This window comes from Nyctereutes procyonoides, unplaced genomic scaffold (genome assembly GCF_905146905.1).
Source record: "Nyctereutes procyonoides isolate TBG_1078 unplaced genomic scaffold, NYPRO_anot_genome, whole genome shotgun sequence".
Classification (NCBI taxonomy): Eukaryota; Metazoa; Chordata; class Mammalia; order Carnivora; family Canidae; genus Nyctereutes; species Nyctereutes procyonoides.
The window spans coordinates 55,305,043-55,323,642 of NW_026575131.1; the positions used below are offsets into that span (position 1 = coordinate 55,305,043).

The following is an 18,600-nucleotide window of genomic DNA, read 5'->3' on the forward strand; positions in this document are numbered from 1 at the left end:
AGCGGGGCGGAGGTTATGGGAGGTGAAAGGGGAAAGGTGGGAGGAGGGAAACGGAGGCTTTCGGGGAGCGCTGAGGCGGGCCGCCAGGCTTCTCCGGGGCGGGGCTTGGGGCAGAGGGGCGGGCCAGGAACCTCCGCAGAAGGAGGGCCTTTAAGCTGGAGGCCGGCCATTGGCTACCACTGGAAGGGGGCCTAATCCACGCAGGGGGCGAGGCCCCGAAAGCCTCCCGCTCCGCGGAGCCGGGGCTCAACAGAGAGCCGCAGACCATTGGCTACCCCTCGGGAAGGCCTCAAGGTAGGGAGCGGCCATTGGCTACCGCGGGAGGCGGGGCTTAAGCAACTCTTCGCCATTGGGTAAGGGGACAGAGGTTCAACTCAAAACAGGGACGCGCCGTTGCCGGTCCGAGGGGCGGAGGTCGGGGGCGGGGCGGGGCGCGGGGCGGGGCCCGCAGAGGGGCGGGGCGCGGGGCGTTCTTGGGATAAACAGCCTCCCAGCGACGCGAGGATGCCCTGCTGGACTCGTGGAAGGGTTTTGAGCACCGGTTCTAGGGCCGCAAGATGCTCGATATGCATGTTCATTCAAAAAAAAAAAAATGTGGGGGCGCCTGGGTGACTCAGTTGGTTAAGTCAGTGCCTTCGGCTCAGGTCATAATCTTGGGGTCCTGGGATCGAGCCCCCAATCGGTCTCCCTGCTTAGCGGGGATTCTGCTTCCCCCTCTCCTCCCTACTTGTGCTTTCTCTCTCTAATAAATGAGTAAGACCTTTAGAAAAAACGTGTTGTGCGCCGCGTGGCCACGTTCCTTAACCCCTGTGCCTTCCTTAGTCTACCCACCTACAAAATGGGTAATGGTACCAATCTTGGAGGGGCGTAAAAGTGACTTCATCAGCCCTAAAGCCCTCCGAAATGCCGGGAGCACTAGATGCCTTCAGCCTGCCCCGTTCATTTCTGTGCAATGAGGACCCTTGATAGGTACTCGAGGTAAGAGGCAGAGCGCTTAAAATGCTGAGTAGTGGGGGGAGGGACCAGAGAGCGCTTTCTGGAGGATGCAGTTCTGCTGGAGATGCAGGGTGAATAAAGATTGGCCCAGGGATCCCTGGATGGCGCAGCGGTTTGGCGCCTGCCTTTGGCCCAGGGCGCGATCCTGGAGACCCCGGATCGAATCGCACGTCAGGCTCCCGGTGCATGGAGCCTGCTTCTGCCTCTGCCTGTGTCTCTGCCTCTCTGTGTGTGTGTGTGTGTGTGTGTGTGTGTGTGTGACTATCATAAAAAAAAAAAAAAAAAAAGATTGCCCCAGGGATGCCTGGGCGGCTCAGCGGTTGAGTGTCTGCGTTTGGCTCCGGGAGTGATCCCACGGTCCCGGGATCGAGTCCCACATCCGGCTTCCTGCATGGAGCCTGCTTCCCTTTCTGTCTCTGCCTCTCTGTGTATGTGTCTCTCATGAATAACTAAATAAAATCTTAAATAAAAATAAAGATTGGCCCAATAGAGTAAAGTGGATACTGAGAGGGCACTTAGGGCAGAGGGGATAGCAAATGCAAGCCTCTAAGCTAGAGACGATGGAGCAAGTGAGTGGGGCAGGCAGGGAAGGCTATAGGGGTCCACAGAGGACCTATCCCAGGGCGTTGTGGACATTTGTGAGAAGTTTGGCTTTTATTTTTAGCTTCTTGGGATCCCTGGGTGGCGCAGTGGTTTGGCGCCTGCCTTTGGCCCAGGGCGCGATCCTGGAGACTCAGGATCGAATCCCATGTCAGGCTCCCGGTGCATGGAGCCTGCTTCTCCCTCTGCCTGTGTCTCTGCCTCTCTCTCTCTCTGTGACTATCATAAAAAAAAAAAAAAAAAAAAAAAAAAAAAAAAAAAACTATGATTTTTAGCTTCTTGGGAAAACTTTGGAGAGATCTGATCACAGGGCACAAAGATAATACTTTGGCCTCAAGATACATCCTTTTTTTTTTTTAAGATTTTATTTATTTATTCATGAGAGACACAGAGAGGGGGGTGCAGAAACATAGGCAGAGGGAGACGCAGGCTCCATGCAGGGAGCCCGATATGGGACTGGATCCCAGGACTCCAGGATCATGCCCTGGGCCAAAGGCAGGCACCAAACCCCTGAGCCACCCAGGGAGCCCTCAAGATACATCCTTATGCATGTGAAATAGATCTCAAAAATATATATATATTTTAAGTTAAACATAGACTTACCCACATGACCAACTGATTTCATCCCTGGATATCTACCCCAGAGAAATGAACACACACTCCCCACAAAAACTTGTACACTAAAACTCATTCCAGCATGATTCACACAGCCAAAAAGTGGAAAGACCCAAGTATCCATCGACAGGTGAATGGATAAACCAAATGTGCCATATCCTTTCAAGTAACACCGTTCAGCAATAAAAAGAAAAGAAGCGCTGACACACACGCACTGCAACCTGGATGAGTCTCAAAAACACTATACTCAGTGAAACGAGCCAGACAAAAGGTCACATATTCTCCCAACACCATATGCCATTTGATGGAATGTCAAAAAAAGGCAAAATCTTTCAAAGCAAAAAGCAGTTACCGTGAGTTAGGGGTAGGAATCCAGAGTTAAATTTATAATTTCATACAAAGGGGTATGAGGTTTCTTTTTGGAGTGATGGAAAATTCTAGATTGTGGTAATGATTTTACTACTTTGCAAATATATAATGAAATTCATTGAATTGTATCCTTAAAATAAGTGAAATTTCAGGTATGTAAATCATATCAACGAAGCTGTGTCTAACAATGATTCCTCAGGCTGAGAAGGGCTGTGAGGTAGAATTTTCAGATAATTCAAAGGCCTCGTTGAATCTGAATTGCAGACACACAACAAATACCTTTTCAGTGTATGTTCTGTTTGTCTCATGGAATATTTGTGACATACCTATACTAGAAAATTACTTGCTACACATCCTACAACATGGCTGAACCTTGAAGACATTATCCTCAATGAAATAAGCCAGACACAAATCACAAATCCTGCATGACCCCACTCCCAAGAGATTGCTAGGGGAGACCCATCCGCTGAGACAGAGAGGATATGGTGGGAGCCAGGGGTGGGGAAGGCAATGCTTCCTGGGGACACGGTTTCCCTGTGGGGAGATGGAAGGTTCTGGAGATGGATGGTGGGGGTGGATGCATGATGGTGTGAGTGTGCTTATGCCGCTGAGCTGTGCACTTAGAGATGGTTAAGATGGTACATTTTATGTTGTGTGTATTTTACCACAGTAAAAATATAACTTTTTTTAAAGATTTTATTTATTCATGAGAGATACAGAGGGAGAGAGAGGCAGAGACACAGGCAAGAGAGAGAAGCAGGCTCCATGCAGGGAGCCTGGCATGGAACTTGATCCCGGGTCTCCAGGATCACGCCCTGGGCGGAAGGCGGTGCTAAACTGCTGAACCGCAGAGCCACCCGGGCTGTCCTTATATTTGCCAAATCACACAGGGGACAAGCGTGGAAGTCAAACAAGGAGTGAGGAAGATGGTGTGGAGGGGCCTGAATTAGATACAGAGATGAGGCCTGAGGCCCTGGGGGGGGGGGGAGGGCATGCTTTGCCTGAGGTCATACATGAGGTCCAAGGGCTCAAATGCCACTTCTGTGCATCCCCATTTCCAAAGCCCTCCTGGTTCTGTGCACACATTTCCCCCAGACCTTGAACTGGTGCAGAAAACCAGACCTCCTGCCCAGACCTCACTGAGCTACATTGAGCAGCTGGGAAATGATCAGGTTTTGATGAAAGCTGGGGCCAGCACCACCCCAGAAGGTGGGGAGGGCCCACCAAAGTGGCAGGCTGAGGCAGGATAGGATCCATGTCTTTCTGCCAGACTGGAGGCCAGTGAAGACAACGGTTGAGCAGTGAGTCATCACCTGTGGAGGTGAGGTTACTTCCTGTTCCCTAAGAAATGGGGTCTGGCACCTGGTAGAACAGGCAAGTTAGAGAGGATGCCACCGTTGCCACCCAGAACTACAACAGCCCCCTCTCACCAGCAGATGGCCTAAGCACCTACTGTGTGCTGCAGGCCTGGTCCCAGTTTACTGGGGGTTGATCATGAGGAAATATTTATTCCACACTTAGCCAAGAACAATAATAAGTAACATTCAGGGGCACCAGCCTGGCTCAGTCCCTAGAGCACATGACTCTTGATTGCAGGGTCATAAATTCAAATAAAGATTAATTAAAATCTTTAATAAATAGGCCAGCCTGGGTGGCTCAGCGGTTTGGTACCTGCCTTCAGCCTGGGGCATGATCCTGGAGACCCAAGATCGAGTCCCATGTCGCACTCCCTGGTGGGGCCTGCTTTTCCCTCTGGCTGTCTCTCTGTCTCTGTCTCTCTCTCTGTGTATCTCTCATGAATAAATAAAATCTTATGGGATCCCTGGGTGGCGCAGCGGTTTAGCGCCTGCCTTTGGCCCAGGGCGCGATCCTGGAGACCCGGGATCGAATCCCACATCGGGCTCCTGGTGCATGGAGCCAGCTTCTCCCTCTGCCTATGTCTCTGCCTCTCTCCCTCTCTCTCTCTGTGACTATCATAAATAAATAAAATTTAAAAAAATTAAAAAAAAATTCAGTAACATTTCTTGAGTAGTCAATATGTTCCAGGCACATTATCATTTTAATTTTAATAACTTTTAAAAAAATTTTATTTATTTGACAGAACAAGCAGGGGGAGTGGCAGAGGGAGAGGGAGAAGCAGGCTCCCCAGCCGAGCAGGGAGCCAGACATGGGGCTCAATCCCAGGACCCTGGGATCATGACCTGAGCGGAAGGCAGAAGCTTAACCAACTGAGCCACCCAAGCGCCCCTTTAATAACATTTTGAATTATTTCCCTAAATGTTCTTTTTTTTAATTTTTAAGATTTATTTATTTATTTGAGAGGGAGCATGTGCAAGTGAGCAGGGGAGGGGCAGAGTGAGAAGCAGACTCCTCACTGAGCATGCAGGGCTGGATTCCAGACCTCTGAGATCCTGATCCAGTCTGAAGGCAGATGCTTAACTGACTGAGCCACCCAGGCGCCCCTCATATTAAGTAACCTCTACCCCCAATGAGGGGGGCGAGAGGTCGCTACCCTGAGATGATTTGCATGCCCTGCCATCTGAGCCAGCCAGGTGCTCCCAAGCCCTATTATGTGGTATGTTATTCACATAGTTAATTTCACTCCCATGTCAGTTGTTTGTCAGCCCTGATTCCAGATGAAGAAACTGAGACAGAGGGGTAGTACCAGGGGTTGGAACCCCCCAGAGTGTTGGATTCTACTTACCCAAGAGCTGCCCCCTATCTGAGCTGTAGGGGTAACATAATCATTTGTTATGAGCCTGCTCAGCGCCAGGGGAAGTTCGTCCCCCTAAAACAGCCTCCTGCACTCTTGCGCGAGGGTGGGAGGTAGAGGGGATGGGGATGCAAAATCATAGCCTCCTCAAGACCTATGCATCAGAATGTGCATTTAAACAAGCTTTCCGTGAGACTCGAGTGTGCATTATGATTTGTGAAGCACTTAACTAAAGTATCATTAGATCTGCTGGTCCTGGGTTTGAATCTTCCCTCTGCAAGTTGTGGGACTATGGACAGTGTGTTTAGAACTTTGCAACCTCCCTTATAAATTGGTAAGAAGGGGATCCTGGGTGGCTCAGCAGTTCAGCGCCTGCCTTTGGCCCAGGGCGTGATCCTGGAGACCTGGGATCGAGTCCTGCATCAGGCTCACAGCATGGAGTCCGCTTCTCCCTCTGCCCTGTGTCTCTGCCTCTGTCTCTCTCTATATATATCATGAATAAATAAATAAAAATTTTTAAAAATAATAAATTGACAAGAAATATCAGAGCTTATTAAGAAATAAAGAAATAGGGATCCCTGGGTGGCGCAGCTGTTTGGCGCCTGCCTTTGGCCCAGGGCGCGATCCTGGAGACCCGGGATCGAATCCCACATCAGGGTTCCGGTGCATGGAGCCTGCTTCTCCCTCTGCCTGTGTCTCTGCCTCTCTCTCTCTCTCTCTCTCTCTCTCTCTCTGACTATCATAAATAAATAAAAATTAAAAAAAAAAGAAATAAAGAAATAGGGTCCCACCATCTAGGGGTTGCTTTCCTTATCTATTGTTTATGTAAGAAATTACCACAATTCAGTGTCTTAAAATAATGCAAGTTTACCTTCTCCATTTTAGAGAGTCTCACTGACCTAAAATCCATGTGTTGGCCAAATGGTGCTCCTTCTGGAGGCTCTAGGGGAGAATCCCTTTCCTTCCCTTTTCCAGCTTCTAGAAGCTGCCTGCATTTCTTAGCTCAGGGCTCCTTCCTCCATCTGAAGACATCTTTCCAAAGAAAACATAAAAAAAAAAAAAAAAAAAAAAACAAAGAAAACATATAGATGGCCAACAGGTACAAGAAAAGGTGATCAACAAGGTGCATTAAGAAAATGCAAATCGGGGATCCCTGGGTGGCGCAGTGGTTTAGAGCCTGCCTTTGGCCCAGGGGACGATCCTGGAGACCCGGGATCGAATCCCACGTCCGGCTCCCGGTGTATGGAGCCTGCTTCTCCCTCTGCCTATGTCTCTGCCTCTCTCTCTCTCTCTCACTGTGTGCCTATCATAAATAAATAAAACAAACAAAAAAAAGAAAATGCAAATCGAAACTACAAACTTTCACCTGACACCTGCTAAAATGACTTATCAAAAGGACAACAAACAAGTGTTGGTGAGGATGTGAAGAGGAAGCCTCATCCACTGCTGGTGGGAATGTAAATTGTTATAGCCACCGTGGAAAACAGTGTAAATAAAGGCCCCTAAAATATTAAAACCCGAAGTATCGGGGGTGCCTAAGTGGCTCAGTCAGTTGAGCATCTGACTCTTGGTTTTGGCTCAGGACATGATGTCAGGGCTGTGGGATGGAGCCCTGCATCAGCTCCAAGCTTGGTGCAGAGTCCGCTTGTCCATCTCTCTGTTAGATAGATAAATAAAATCTCTCAAATATTAAAAAAAATAGAAGTAATGTGACTCAAAAATTACACTTCTGAGTACCTGAAGAAAACAAAAACATTAATTAGAAAAGATACACGCACCCCCCACATTCATTGCAGCACAGTTCACGATGGCCAACTATGGAAAGAACCCAAGCGCCCACGATGGATGAATGGATAAAGAAGAGGTGGTGTGGAAATAGAGCGGAACATCGCTCACCCGAGAAAAGAATGAAATCTTGCCATTTGTGACAACATCATTGGACCCCAAGGGCAATAAATGAAGTAAGTCAGAGAAAAGCAAACAGTATAGGATCTCTCTCATATGAGGAACAGAAACAAAAGTGAGGACATGAGGAACCAACCCCAGCGAGCTCATCGATAAGGAGAGCAGGTGGGTGGGTTGCCTGGGGCAGGGCGTGGGGAAAATGGATGAAAGCTTTGAAAAGAGAACAAAACCCAAATGAATCGCAGCTACTGGTGTGCTTCTCCTAAAAATGAGTCTGCTGAAGACCCTTTATATCATCTGATGCCCAGACACCCTGCATTTCGGCGGCCGCCCTGCCAACCTTTTGTCTCGTTCCCTGCGTCCACCTTTTCCCTTGAGCACCTAACCCCACCTGCCCTGCCGCAGACTTGACCCGTCGACGCCGCCGCGAGGTCTGCGAGGTCAGGGAGTGGTTTCCCTCCCGGCTAACAAGGCCGACTCCCAAATAGGAAACGAGTCATTATAACGGGTGACATTTATTGAAAGCTTTCTGACGGCATCATGAGCCCCGCAATCCTCCTCCGAGGCGGGCGCTTCAGGGAACCCAAGCTCCGCAGGGTCAGTTGGGGCTGCACCGGATTTTTCCCGGAATCCCAGAGGCCCCAGGATGACGTCAGGGCGCCCCGGCCCTAGCCCCGCGGGGCCGCGTCCCCCAGCGCGTGTGCCCGAGGGAACCCCAGCGCCGGGCACGGTCGTGGCTCCACTCGGCCCCGACGCCCCACGCAGGCCGAGGCTCGGTGGCCCGGTCCCACCCTCCCCCATCGCCGGCTCGGAGAACGCGGTGCAAGGAGCTCGGGCGCAGCCTCCGGCGGGAAGCGCGCTCGTCGCCCCTGGCAACAGAGTATCCGGAAGAAGCACCGAGACGCGCCGCGAGCGTACGGAGCGGCCGCCGTGGGCCAGCGAGGCGCGGAGAGCTAGAGAGGCACGCCCGGTCGATTGTCACGTGGGCGGCCGCGCGAAGGCGGGACTTCCGGCAGCGAGGTATTTTCTTTCCGGTTGCTCGCGCCCGCCGGCCCCACCCCGACTGGGCCCTGTGCCCCCCGCCCCCCGCGGCCCCCCGCCGCCGGGCCCGCCGCCACCATGAAGAAATTCTTCCAGGAGATCAAGGCTGACATCAAGTTCAAGAGCGCGGGGCCTGGTCAGAAGCTCACGGAGTCCGTGGGGTGCGTGACCTGCGCTGGGTGTTGAGGCCCGGGAGCAGGGACGGGCGGGGGGCCAGAGGGGGCTAGGGGCGGGGGGGAGACCTCTGGGGGCGGGGCACGGGGGGCGAGGGTCGAGGGGGGTGGGTAGCCTCCGGGGGCGGGGCGGGGAGCGAGGCTCGAGGGGGCGGGGCTGGCGGGGGCCGGGGGGCGGGGTTGCAGGGAGCGAGGTGGGGGTCCGCGGAGCGGCCGCAGGGCCGCGGGTGGGCGGGGAGGGCCTGAGGGGCGTCGCCTAGATTCGGGGGAACCCGAGGGTTTGGAGGTCGCAGCTGGGGTTGTGAAGATGCAGAGGCGTAGCGTCCGCGGCGGTAGCGGCCCGGCCCTGGTGGTGGAGGGAGGACGGGGTGCCCGAGGCGGTGTTGGAAGAGGTCTCGGGGGGGGGGGGGGGGGGGCGAGGAGCGGGGGTCCGAGCGGTTTAGGAAGGTCGGGGAGGGACGCGGAGGCCGGCTGGTGGAGGTGCGGAGCTCGGGGCCTCGTGCCGGGGGACATGGGGGCCTTGTGGGCGAAGGCTGAGTCAGGAGGGAGGTCCTGAGGCCGACGGAAAGAGGGAAGGTCGGGGGAGTACACGCGCAGGCCTCTGTGGACGGAAGGAAAGGGCCTGGGGCCAGTCTGGAGACTCGGTGGGGAGGAGCCGGAGGAGCTGGAGCAGGGGCCGTCGGAGGCGGCCCCGGTGGGCTGGGAAGGAAGCTCCTCTGGGGGTGGCACGAGCAAAGGGGGTGTTCAGGGATGGGGGCCCTGGGGACTGAGTGGGGTCTAGGAGGGAAGTGGTGGAGAGGGAGGCTGTGAGGGGTAGGCGGGAGAGGCAGGGCCGCAGGGGAATCGTGGGGCAGCGGGGGTGGGTGAGGGAGAGTGCGTGCATGACATCAGGGCATCCGTCATGGGGATCCAGGGTTCCTGGGACTGGGAAGAAGGAGCCCCATGAGGGCCAGGTTCCTGAGTCGGGGAGGGAGGCCCGGTGGACTGCATCAGGTCCTGGGAGAGAGGAGGGCGCTTAAGAGAGGGCCCGGGGGGATCAGAGGGGGAGTGGACCAGACGAGGGGGTCCACTCGGCGTTCAGCAAGTAGAGGAGGGAGGGGGGGCTGGCGGAGCAGGGATTGAGCCTTCCAGGAAGGGGGGGGGGGCCGCGGGGGCGATGGCTGTGTCCACCAGGAGGCCTGGGAGGAGAGAAGAGGGAGGTAGCGTGGAGATCCAGGTTTCTGTGACACACTTGGGGCAGGCCTGGGGCTCAGAGTGTGTGACAAGGACTGTCATGGGTGTCTCGGGTGTCAGTCTCAGGACTCGCCTTCCAGTAGGGAGAGATGGACAGATAAACCAGTGCACATGTGGTGAGAGATCAGGTGGTACTCAGGGCCAGGAAGAAATATAAGCTGGGTCAGGGGACAGCAAATGAGGTTGGAGACTGTTAGGGCATCCCAGAACACCTCTCTGGGAAGGAGACATCTGAGCCAAGAGCTGGAGGAGGTGAGGTTCAGCCATGTGGAAAGCAGTCTCCTTCACACATACACCCTGAAGCAGCCCCAGCAGCTCCCAGACCTCCTTCCTCATCTTACATGCAGACAGAACATTCCGGGCAGAAGGTGCAGAATGTGCAAAGGCCCTGTGGTAGGACCCAGTTGGGCCTGTGGGAGCAACAGCGGGAAAGCAACGTAGATGGAGAGGTGTGAAGGCGGAGAACGGGCAGGTTGTGAAGGGGGCCTCAGGATTGTGTCGGGCGTGTGGTGGAAGGGCTTGGTGCAGGAGCGACAAGCTTGGGCTTAGGTTTTAGAAGGCTTCCCGTGGCTGCCCAGGGGAGCCTGGGATGGCAGGTGAGGTGTCTTAAAAATGGTGTTTTTATAGAAGTAAATGTCACATGGGGCTAGGGTGGGGCTACAGGATTCATCTTTTCTGCAACCCGAGGTGGTCAGCTGAGGGCAGAGGGGCAGGGATGGACAGGAAGCAGGTCCCAGAGGCCTTGGGTCATGAAAAGCGGGCCACCTGTGTGTCTGAGCAGAGCAGGAGGGGTGAGGCCACGAAGCCAGAGCCTTGGCTAATCAGAAAGCTCTGCGGTGTAGTACAGGTAATTCCAAGTTGTGGGGTCGGGAGAGGTCTGGAGGGAAGGAGGAGAGGCAGGTGACTCAGCGGGGTGTGAGGGAGGACTTTCCGCAGGGGAGGCAGGTCATTTCTGTGTTGAGTGCACCCGGGAGCACGCAGCCCGAGCTTGTTTCCCAGGTGTGACCATGCGGCCTGGCACAGTTCTGGGCACGCGGCCCGTGCGCCTGGCTGTCCTGGCCTGGAAGGGCTGCTCTCACTCAGGAGGGGGAGCCAGGAGAGGAGTGACGTCTTTGAGTCTCATCGGTTTCTGAAGGCGACAGGGCGTCTGCTCACATGCTGCACCGGGTGGCCCATGTGCGGGGCTGCCATGACCCGAGGCCTTGCCCACGCAGGATGTGCCCTGAGGGGCAGAGCTGGGAGCAGGACTGCCATGGGGCCGCGGGGGCTCTTCTGTTAGAACCCTCTAGTGGCCGCGGGTGGCCCCTGGGAAAGAGGGATGGTGTGTCCAATGGGGCAGGAGTGGGAGAGGGACAGAGGCGCTTCTGGCTGATCCCCTGTCCCCTCACTCTCCCTCTGTCTCTCCCCAGGGAGAGAGCCCCCAAAGAAAAACCCAACCAGCCAGCAGTGCGGCAGCCCCGCCAGGGACCCACCAATGAGGCCCAGATGGCGGCCGCAGCAGCCCTGGCCCGGCTTGAACAAAAGCAGCCCAAGGCCCGGGGCCCCACGTCTCAGGAGTCCATCCGGAACCAGGGTGAGCTGTGGCGTGCTCCCAGGCAGGGCGGGGAGGTGGAGCGAGGCCTGTGCTTGGCCCCGGGTGGGGGTGATTACATGACTAGCAGCTCTGGAGGCTTGGAAGTCTCAGGCTGTGAGAGCGGGAGGTGCCAGGGCTCTGGGGTCTGGGGTCTGGGAGCTTGAAGAGGGCGGAAGGGAGCCGGGACAGGGTTGCCATCAGGTGGTCAGGTGAAGCCTTGGGGTGGCTGGGAGAGGCTCAGGCAGGGGGACCATGAGGGGGGAAGGACTAGAACTTGACCCACTTCTGTCTCGGGGGAGGGTGGGGGTGCCTGGGGACAGAGCTGAGCCGACAACCCGCCCGTCTCTGCCCTGTTTCCAGTGAGAAAGGAACTTCGAGCTGAAGCAACTGTCAGTGGGAGCACGGAGGCCCCCGGCACCAACATGGTAAAAACCTCCGCGTGGCAGCAGGGCACCGAGGGGCATCCCGGAGCAGGGTCTGGTCGGCCATCTCCTCGTTACCAGTCGGGTGCCCAGCCCGGGGCTGTAAGCTCACGGTGCCGGGGTGGGTAGAGGTCACGTCTGGCCTTGTGCACAAAGGCAGCATGGGGAACCCTGCCTGGAACGGTGGAGGCAGGCTGCCGTTGAAGTGGTACTGACTCCTGCCCTCAGCCGCTTTCCGGGGAGGTAGGAGGGCTCTTCGGAGACTGGTGTAATCAGGGAGGCCTTGCTGGGGGAGGTGGACTTTAAAGGCCAGTGTGGCAGAAAGGACCTGAGCAGCCTGACCCTTGAGGTCTCACTGAGGTTTAGGTGGGAGAGGCCCTGAACAGGGCGTAGGGACCGAGGTCCAGAGAGCGGTCTGGGCTCATCTAGGGCACGATGAGTCCTGCCCCCCCCCATGAGCGTTGGCTCCACGTCCAAAGCTGCCACATGCTTTCTGTTCCCACCTCTTTCAGTTCTGAGCTGGCCCCGCAGAGCAGTTTTATGGAGCAGAAGGCGGGCTCGGAGGGGCTTGGGTGCAGGGCCCGGTGTCCCTGGGCTGTGGCTCGGGCCGGCCTCTGTCCACAGTCAGACTCCGAGCCTGCACCCCCATCCCCCCAGGTGCCCAAGCCCAGAGAGGAGGGGTCAGCCCACCTGGCTGTGCCCGGGGTGTGCTTCACGTGCCCGCTCACAGGGGCCACGCTCAGGAAGGACCAGCGGGACGCCCACATCAAAGAGGCCATCCTCTCGGTGAGTGCCCGCCCGTGTCCTGCCCCCCTGCTCCCCCCGGCCCCCCATGGTTCCAGAGCCGCTTCAGAGAGCTGGTGGCACAGGTCCCTGGTGACGCCGCCGCCTGCGTGGATGGTGTGTGTTCCTGTCTCTGAAGAGGCAGTATTGGGCGGGTCTGAGATTCAGAGTGTGCCAGGGTGGGTGGGCAAGAGCCACCTGTCGGCCACCCTGCCTGGAGGCCACCAGTCTAAGTGGTTTCCAACCCTTTTCAGAGAGAGGTTCCATATACGCAGAGCTGTCAAACCTCTGAGCCCCCTTCACCCAGGGTACGAGTTTCCTGTCACCGGCATAACTGTAACGAAGCTGGTGGCTCTGAGCAGCACCCATTCCTCACAGTCCTGGAAGCTAGGGGCACGCCACAGGTCACCCTGGGCCAAAATCAAGGTGGCAGCAGGACCGAGTTCCTTCTGGATGCTCCAGGGTGGAGTGCGCGGCCCGGCCGTGTCCGGCGTCCAGGCCGTCCGTGGTGCCTGCCTCTGTCCTCACAGCCAGCGAGGCCAGGCCCCGTCTCCACCTGTCTTCTCTTCCCCTTGAAGGGACCTGGACGTTACACGTGGCCAACCAGGATGATCCAGGCTAATCTCCCCGCTTTAGGGCCCTCCCATTAGCAGCCTTAATTTTCCATCTGCCTCCTTACTGCCCTCTTGCTGAGGAGCTAAGCATAGTCACGTGACCCAGGACTGAGGATGGGGATGCCTGTCGCCCTTCCCCAAGGTCCCAGGTGTTAAGGATTTTCCCCAGTACTCTATTGCCCCTTTCTAGTTTTTTTCTGAACCATCTGAGGGAAAGCTGTAAAGCTGTGCGTTCTTGCTAGTAACCTCACCTGAGTCCTGTAGCCGTGTGGCCGGCCCCTTGCTGAGGAGCACATGGAGAACAGTTGGGTGACGGAGCCTTGGCTGCTCGTTGCTTGGAGCTGTGGGCCAGGTCCCGGGGAGGGAGCCCCGGAGGAAGGAGGTGTGTGTGTGGGGTGTGTCTCTCATGAATAAATAAATAAAATCTTTAAAAAAAAAAGTTGTTTTTTTTTTTTTTTAAGCCAAGCCTACCGTGGCAGCTGTCCCCATCCCGCTCCTCCAGCAGCGCCTCACAAAGCACCTGCGTCACTGCGGATGTGCAGACTCTTTCTCCCTGCCCGAATCAATAGGTGAAAACATCGTGGGATAGTTTTAATGTGCATTTCCTACATTTTGGCTCAGATTGGCTGTTTTCATAGGAGAATGCATCGTTTGCTCATTTTTCTGTTGGAGTTTTTTTTTTTTTTTTTAAGTAGGCCCCATGCCCAGTGTGGAGCCCAACACAGGGCTTGAACTCGCAACTCTGAGATCAAGACCTAAGCTGAGACTAGACAGTCGGACACAACCAACTGAGCCACCCAGGGCCCCTGGACTTTTTCTGAAGTTGATTTGTAGGTGCCCTTTACAGGTCAGGGAAACTGGTCTCTTACCTATAACATGAACTGTGAATATTTTCTTTTCATTTTTTACTTTTTGATTGCATTTGTGGTTGCTTCCCCGCGTAGAAGTTTTTGATCTTTGTAATTAAATGTGTTGGTCCTGAGGCTTCTGCGTGCTGTGGCACACTTAGAAATGTCTTCCCCACTTTACAATTAAGATGATTCTTCTGTTTTTCTTTGTTTTTGTTTTTGCTTTTTTAAGATTTTATTTATTCATGAGAGAGGCAGAGACACAGGCAGAGAGAGGGAGAGGCAGGCTCCTTGCAGGGCGCCGGATGTGGACTTCATCCCAGGACCCCAGGGTCACGACCTGAGCCAAACACAGACGCTCAACCACGGAGCCACCGAGGTGTCCCTTTTCCATAGTTTTTCTAGTGTTTTTCTGTTTTGGTTTTTGTTTAAAGTTTAAAACTTTGATTTGTTTTGTTTTAAAGATTTTATTTATTTATTCATGAGAGACACACATACACAGAGGAACAGACACAGAGGGAGAAGCAGGCTCCTTGCGGGGAGCCCGACCTAGGACTCGATCCCGGGTCTCCAGGATCATGCCCTGGGCTAAAGGCAGGCACCAGACTGCTGAGCCATGGGCTGCCCAGTGTTTTTTTCCCCTAATAGCTACCCAACCTCACCCCCCTACACCCCCCCTTTAATTGAAAATATCTGCTTTTTGGTCCTAGCTGCAAAATCTATCTTTATCACAAAGTAGATTCTTCTATGGATTTGCCTCCTTTCTGGACATTCTGCTCCTTTGTCCTGTGTCCTGTGAAGAGCGGCTGCTCTTCCCTGGGGGGGTGAGGGTGGGGTCTGCAGAGGTTCCGAGGAGGCTGGGGTGGTCACTCGGGCCCGGCCACGTCCTGAGAATATCCCCCCTCTCACTGCTGTGTGTCCACCTCTCCTCTGCAGACCTGTTTTCTCAGCCATTCTACGTCTGTGTCCCCTCCTGTCCCACCCTGGCAACTGAAATGGAAAACTGGGCTGGCAAAGGTCTGTCAGGTGGAGCACCGGAGGTGGCATGATCTGGGCTGTGACGCCCCCTCCTCCCTAGAGGGGAGGGCAGGGTGAGGCCTAGGCTGGAGTCACTGAAGGGGGTCTTCTTCTCTTCCTTTGCCTAGAATGCACAGTTGAGTTTATTTCAGTGAAACCCTCATGGCCTGCCACTGGACTGACTGTTGTCACCTGAGTAGTGAGACCGGGCTGCTGGGAGGAGGGAGGGGATGCCTGATGCATTTCTGTCCCTCCCGCCAGCACTTCTCCACCGACCCAGTGGCTGCTTCCATCATGAAGATCCACACATTCAACAGAGACCGGGACAAGGTGAAGCTGGGCGTGGACACCATTGCCAAGTGAGCATGCTGCTGCCCTCTCACCAGGGTGTCCCTCCCCACCCCTCCCGGCACCTGGGGCCTCCACCACAACCTGCTGGGGGGGCCTGGAAGGCGCACAGCACTGGGAGTGCAGCCAGGCCCCACCCGGCACTCCCCAAGCCCTCAGGAAAGGGGCTTGGCCTCTCAGGGCCTCAGTTTACCTGTCTGTAAAACGAAGGGGGTTTACCAAATTGGGGGGGGGGTCCCAGCCCTGGCTTTCCTTGGGGATCATCATAGCAACGTGTGAAGGGGGCCGGGTAGCACCCACTCTCACCTGTTCAAGCAGGCCTGGGGCAGGACGGAATGCCAGGAAGTCCGTGTTCCTCCAGCCCCCTCGCCCCTGGGGACCCATAGACTCTATGGTCCATTTCTCTGGATGCACCTGCTGCACCCCACTATTGTGTGTTGCTGCCCTCAAGGGGAGGCTGGACCAAGGAGTAGGCCCAACGACGGTCCCCCGTGGGCTGTGTCGGGGGCAGCAATGGGAGCTGTCAGCACCCAGAAGCGGTGGTGGGGAGGGGGCTGCAAGGGGTGGCCAAGGTGCAACGGCACCCCTCTGGGGTCACTCCCACCACAAGGCCGGGTACGACTCTCAGTTGCTGCTCCCTCTTCCGCCAACGCCACCCAGGTACCTGGACAACATCTGCTTGCACCCGGAGGAGGAGAAATATAGGAAGATCAAGCTGCAGAACAAAGTGTTCCAGGTGAGGCTGCCACCGTGGTGGCTTCAGTCCCTCAGGGCCTGTGCGGGCCCGGCCCCAGCGAGGGTGGAGGCAGCTAGGTGGCCCGCCGGCCGCCAGCTGGAGGTGGGCGGCAGGTGGCAACCGGGGAGCCAGGGCTTTGTGAACACAGGTCGCGCATATTTTGTCCACACTGCCTGCCGTCACTGGCGCACCTTGACTTTGATTTCAATTAGTGGGGAAGACGTCGTCGGCACTGGTGAGATTTCTTCTGCAAACACAGACTTGTGGTTCCTGTGGAGAAATCTGGTCCTGCCGCCCTGGTGCATGTACCACTGGCAGGGTGCCTGGCGTCTCCTGGTGGCTGTGGATGCCACCTGGCCCCTTCCTGCCTCCAGGGTCACACGCCGCCTGTCTCCCCCACCTCTGGGACCCTTCTCTTGCCCTTTGGCTCTTCAGTTTCCTCCTTCACCTGGTGGTTGACCTGGGGGTCCCATGCCCTCTGCGAGCAGCTGGTGGAGGCGAGCATGTTCGTGCTCAGGTCTGGAGACGGCTTCAGCAGGTTCACCCTGCTAGCAGTGGCTCCAAGACAGGGAAGCCTGAGCTGGGCAGGGTGGGCAGTGAGGCCAGTGGCCTCCGGAGGCCCCAGGCCCTTATGTGACCTCTGGCTCCACTCCCAGGAGCGCATTAACTGCCTGGAAGGGACCCACGAGTTTTTTGAGGCCATTGGCTTCCAGAAGGCACTGCTTCCGGTTCCCGATCAGGGTAAGGGAGGCAGAGCAGGGTCTTGGCTTTGCTGGGAGGGGGTGGGGGCTGTCCCTGCGGCAGCAGAGTGACATCTGTGCGCACCCCAGAGAGCCCAGAAGAGTTCTACGTGCTGAGCGAGGCCGCGGTGGCCGAACCCCAGAGCCTGCAGAGACACAAGGATCAGCTGTTGGTCGCCGAGCCCGTGCGGGCCACACTGGCCCGCCAGCGCCGGGTCTTCCGGCCCTCGCCCATGGCCTCCCAGTTTGACCTGCCCGGGGACTTCTTTAACCTCACGGCGGAAGAGATCAAGCGGGAACAGAGGCTCCGGTCCGAGGCCGTGGAGCGGCTGAGTGTGCTGCGAACCAAGGCCATGCGGGAGAGGGAGGAGCAGAGAGAGCTGCGCAAGTACACCTACACGCTGCTGCGCGTCCGCCTCCCCGACGGCTGCCTCCTCCAGGGTGGGTGCCCGTGGGGGCCGGCGCTGTGGTGGGGAGGCTCCGGGGGGCTCCCTGGGAGTGGGTGCTCTGTGGACTGTAGCCCCACTGACCGTGCCGCCCACCCAGGGACCTTCTACGCCCGGGAGCGGGTGGGAGCACTGTACGCCTTCGTGCGGGAGGCCTTGCAGAGCGACTGGCTGCCCTTTGACCTGCTGGCTTCGGGGGGGCAGAAGTTGTCGGAGGAGGACAGCCTGGCCTTCAACGAGTGCGGGCTGGTGAGTGACGGGCTCCCAGGGCGGCCACTCTCATCACTGGGCGCTGTAAGAGCAGGGGGCCGGGGTCCTGGGTTCCAGTCCCACCTTACCCTGTTCGTGTAGCGTGCCCCCAAATGACATGTCTGTGCCTGCTTCCCACCTATCGACCCGGAGTTCTCTGGAGGGCAGAACCATGGCAGATGGGGGATGAGGGACGCCCTGGGAGGAAGCAGGAGTCCCGCCGGGTGCCCGGTGCCCGAGCCCGCGGGAACAGGCTGTGGCAGCTGCCGTCACTGGCAGGGAGCCGCCTGGGCGAGCATGGCCCCGACTCCAGCACGAGGGCCTGAGCGTGGAGAGGCGAGCTCCATCACCGAGGCTAGAGGGAGACTTGAGGCTTGTCGCCCCACCCCAGGTGCCCTCGGCCCTCCTGACCTTCTCGTGGGACGCAGCTGTGCTAGACGACATCAGGGCGGCCGGGGCCGAACCCAACTCATCTATTCTGAAACCGGAGCTCCTGGCGGCCATCGAGAAGCTCTCGTGAAATAAAAGCAGGGTTGGCTTTAGCCCGCGTGGGTCTGTCTCATGCTCTCCTGCTTCCTCCCCGTCCCCCCGGAACCCCCCCTCCCACAGAACTGCCTGCCCTGGTGGGTGCACAGAGCACTGCGGGCACCGGGGAGGAGCACGGCCGAGACCTGTGCCTGGGGCCGCCACCTGGAGAGGGCTCCTGGGGGGCCGCTGCCTGTCGTCCCCCTGGGTGCAAGCCTGCCATAGCCACCTGTTGATGAGCCCCTGGGAGGGAGAGTAGTTCTGCCGCGTGGGCCAGGTGGCCACCCTGGCCCTGATGCTGAGCCACGGGGTTGCTGGAGACAGTGACAGCAGAGGGAGATAGATGTAGGGCCTGTCAGGACATGGTTCTGTGATAACTGAATCTGAATCCGAATAAACAGGACATCTGACTAGTCTCCTGGTGCTGAATTAAGGCTGTGCCACGCAGGGTGGGGGCCGCAGCTGCCAAGCTGCCCCACGGGGGGGGGGCAGGTGGGTACCCGCTGAGCACTGGCTGCCCAGGGGCCTCTCCCAGGCCCTGTTCTCGGTCCTTACTGTGCGGCAAGGGCCCCTGGGGTGGCGCGGCCTCAGCCCCATCCCTGTGGTGGCAACTATGTGACTGTAAAGGAGCTGTGCGTGCGATTGACGTCACCA

General features: G+C 56.9%; 1 protein-coding gene across 3 annotated transcripts; it reads left to right on the forward strand.

Moving 5' to 3' along the window:
- The first annotated feature begins 273 nt into the window (after positions 1 to 273).
- UBXN6 (UBX domain protein 6) lies at positions 274 to 18,359 on the forward strand. Of its 3 annotated transcripts, none has more exons than XM_055344807.1 (10): positions 274 to 294; positions 11,055 to 11,218; positions 11,579 to 11,643; positions 12,298 to 12,426; positions 15,164 to 15,261; positions 15,911 to 15,986; positions 16,643 to 16,727; positions 16,817 to 17,167; positions 17,273 to 17,421; positions 17,813 to 18,359. In XM_055344807.1, exons 2-10 carry the CDS (start codon positions 11,131 to 11,133, stop codon positions 17,939 to 17,941), a joined length of 1,170 nt encoding a protein of 389 aa, XP_055200782.1. In that variant the 5' UTR covers positions 274 to 294; positions 11,055 to 11,130; the 3' UTR covers positions 17,942 to 18,359. The 3 variants fall into 3 exon arrangements, with proteins under 3 accessions (XP_055200782.1, XP_055200781.1, XP_055200783.1); XM_055344806.1 differs by lacking the exon at positions 274 to 294 and adding an exon at positions 8,240 to 8,400; XM_055344808.1 differs by lacking the exon at positions 274 to 294 and adding an exon at positions 9,645 to 10,492.
- Positions 18,360 to 18,600: the final 241 nt, after the last annotated feature.

Bases quoted from the DNA above. Each gene is read 5' to 3' on its own strand.
- UBXN6 (XM_055344806.1), top strand. From the start codon at position 8,318: ATGAAGAAATTCTTCCAGGAGATCAAGGCTGACATCAAGTTCAAGAGC. The intron at 8,401-11,054 runs GTGCGTGACCTG...GTCTCTCCCCAG, and splicing joins AAGCTCACGGAGTCCGTGGG to GGAGAGAGCCCCCAAAGAAA. The intron at 17,422-17,812 runs GTGAGTGACGGG...GCCCCACCCCAG, and splicing joins CCTTCAACGAGTGCGGGCTG to GTGCCCTCGGCCCTCCTGAC.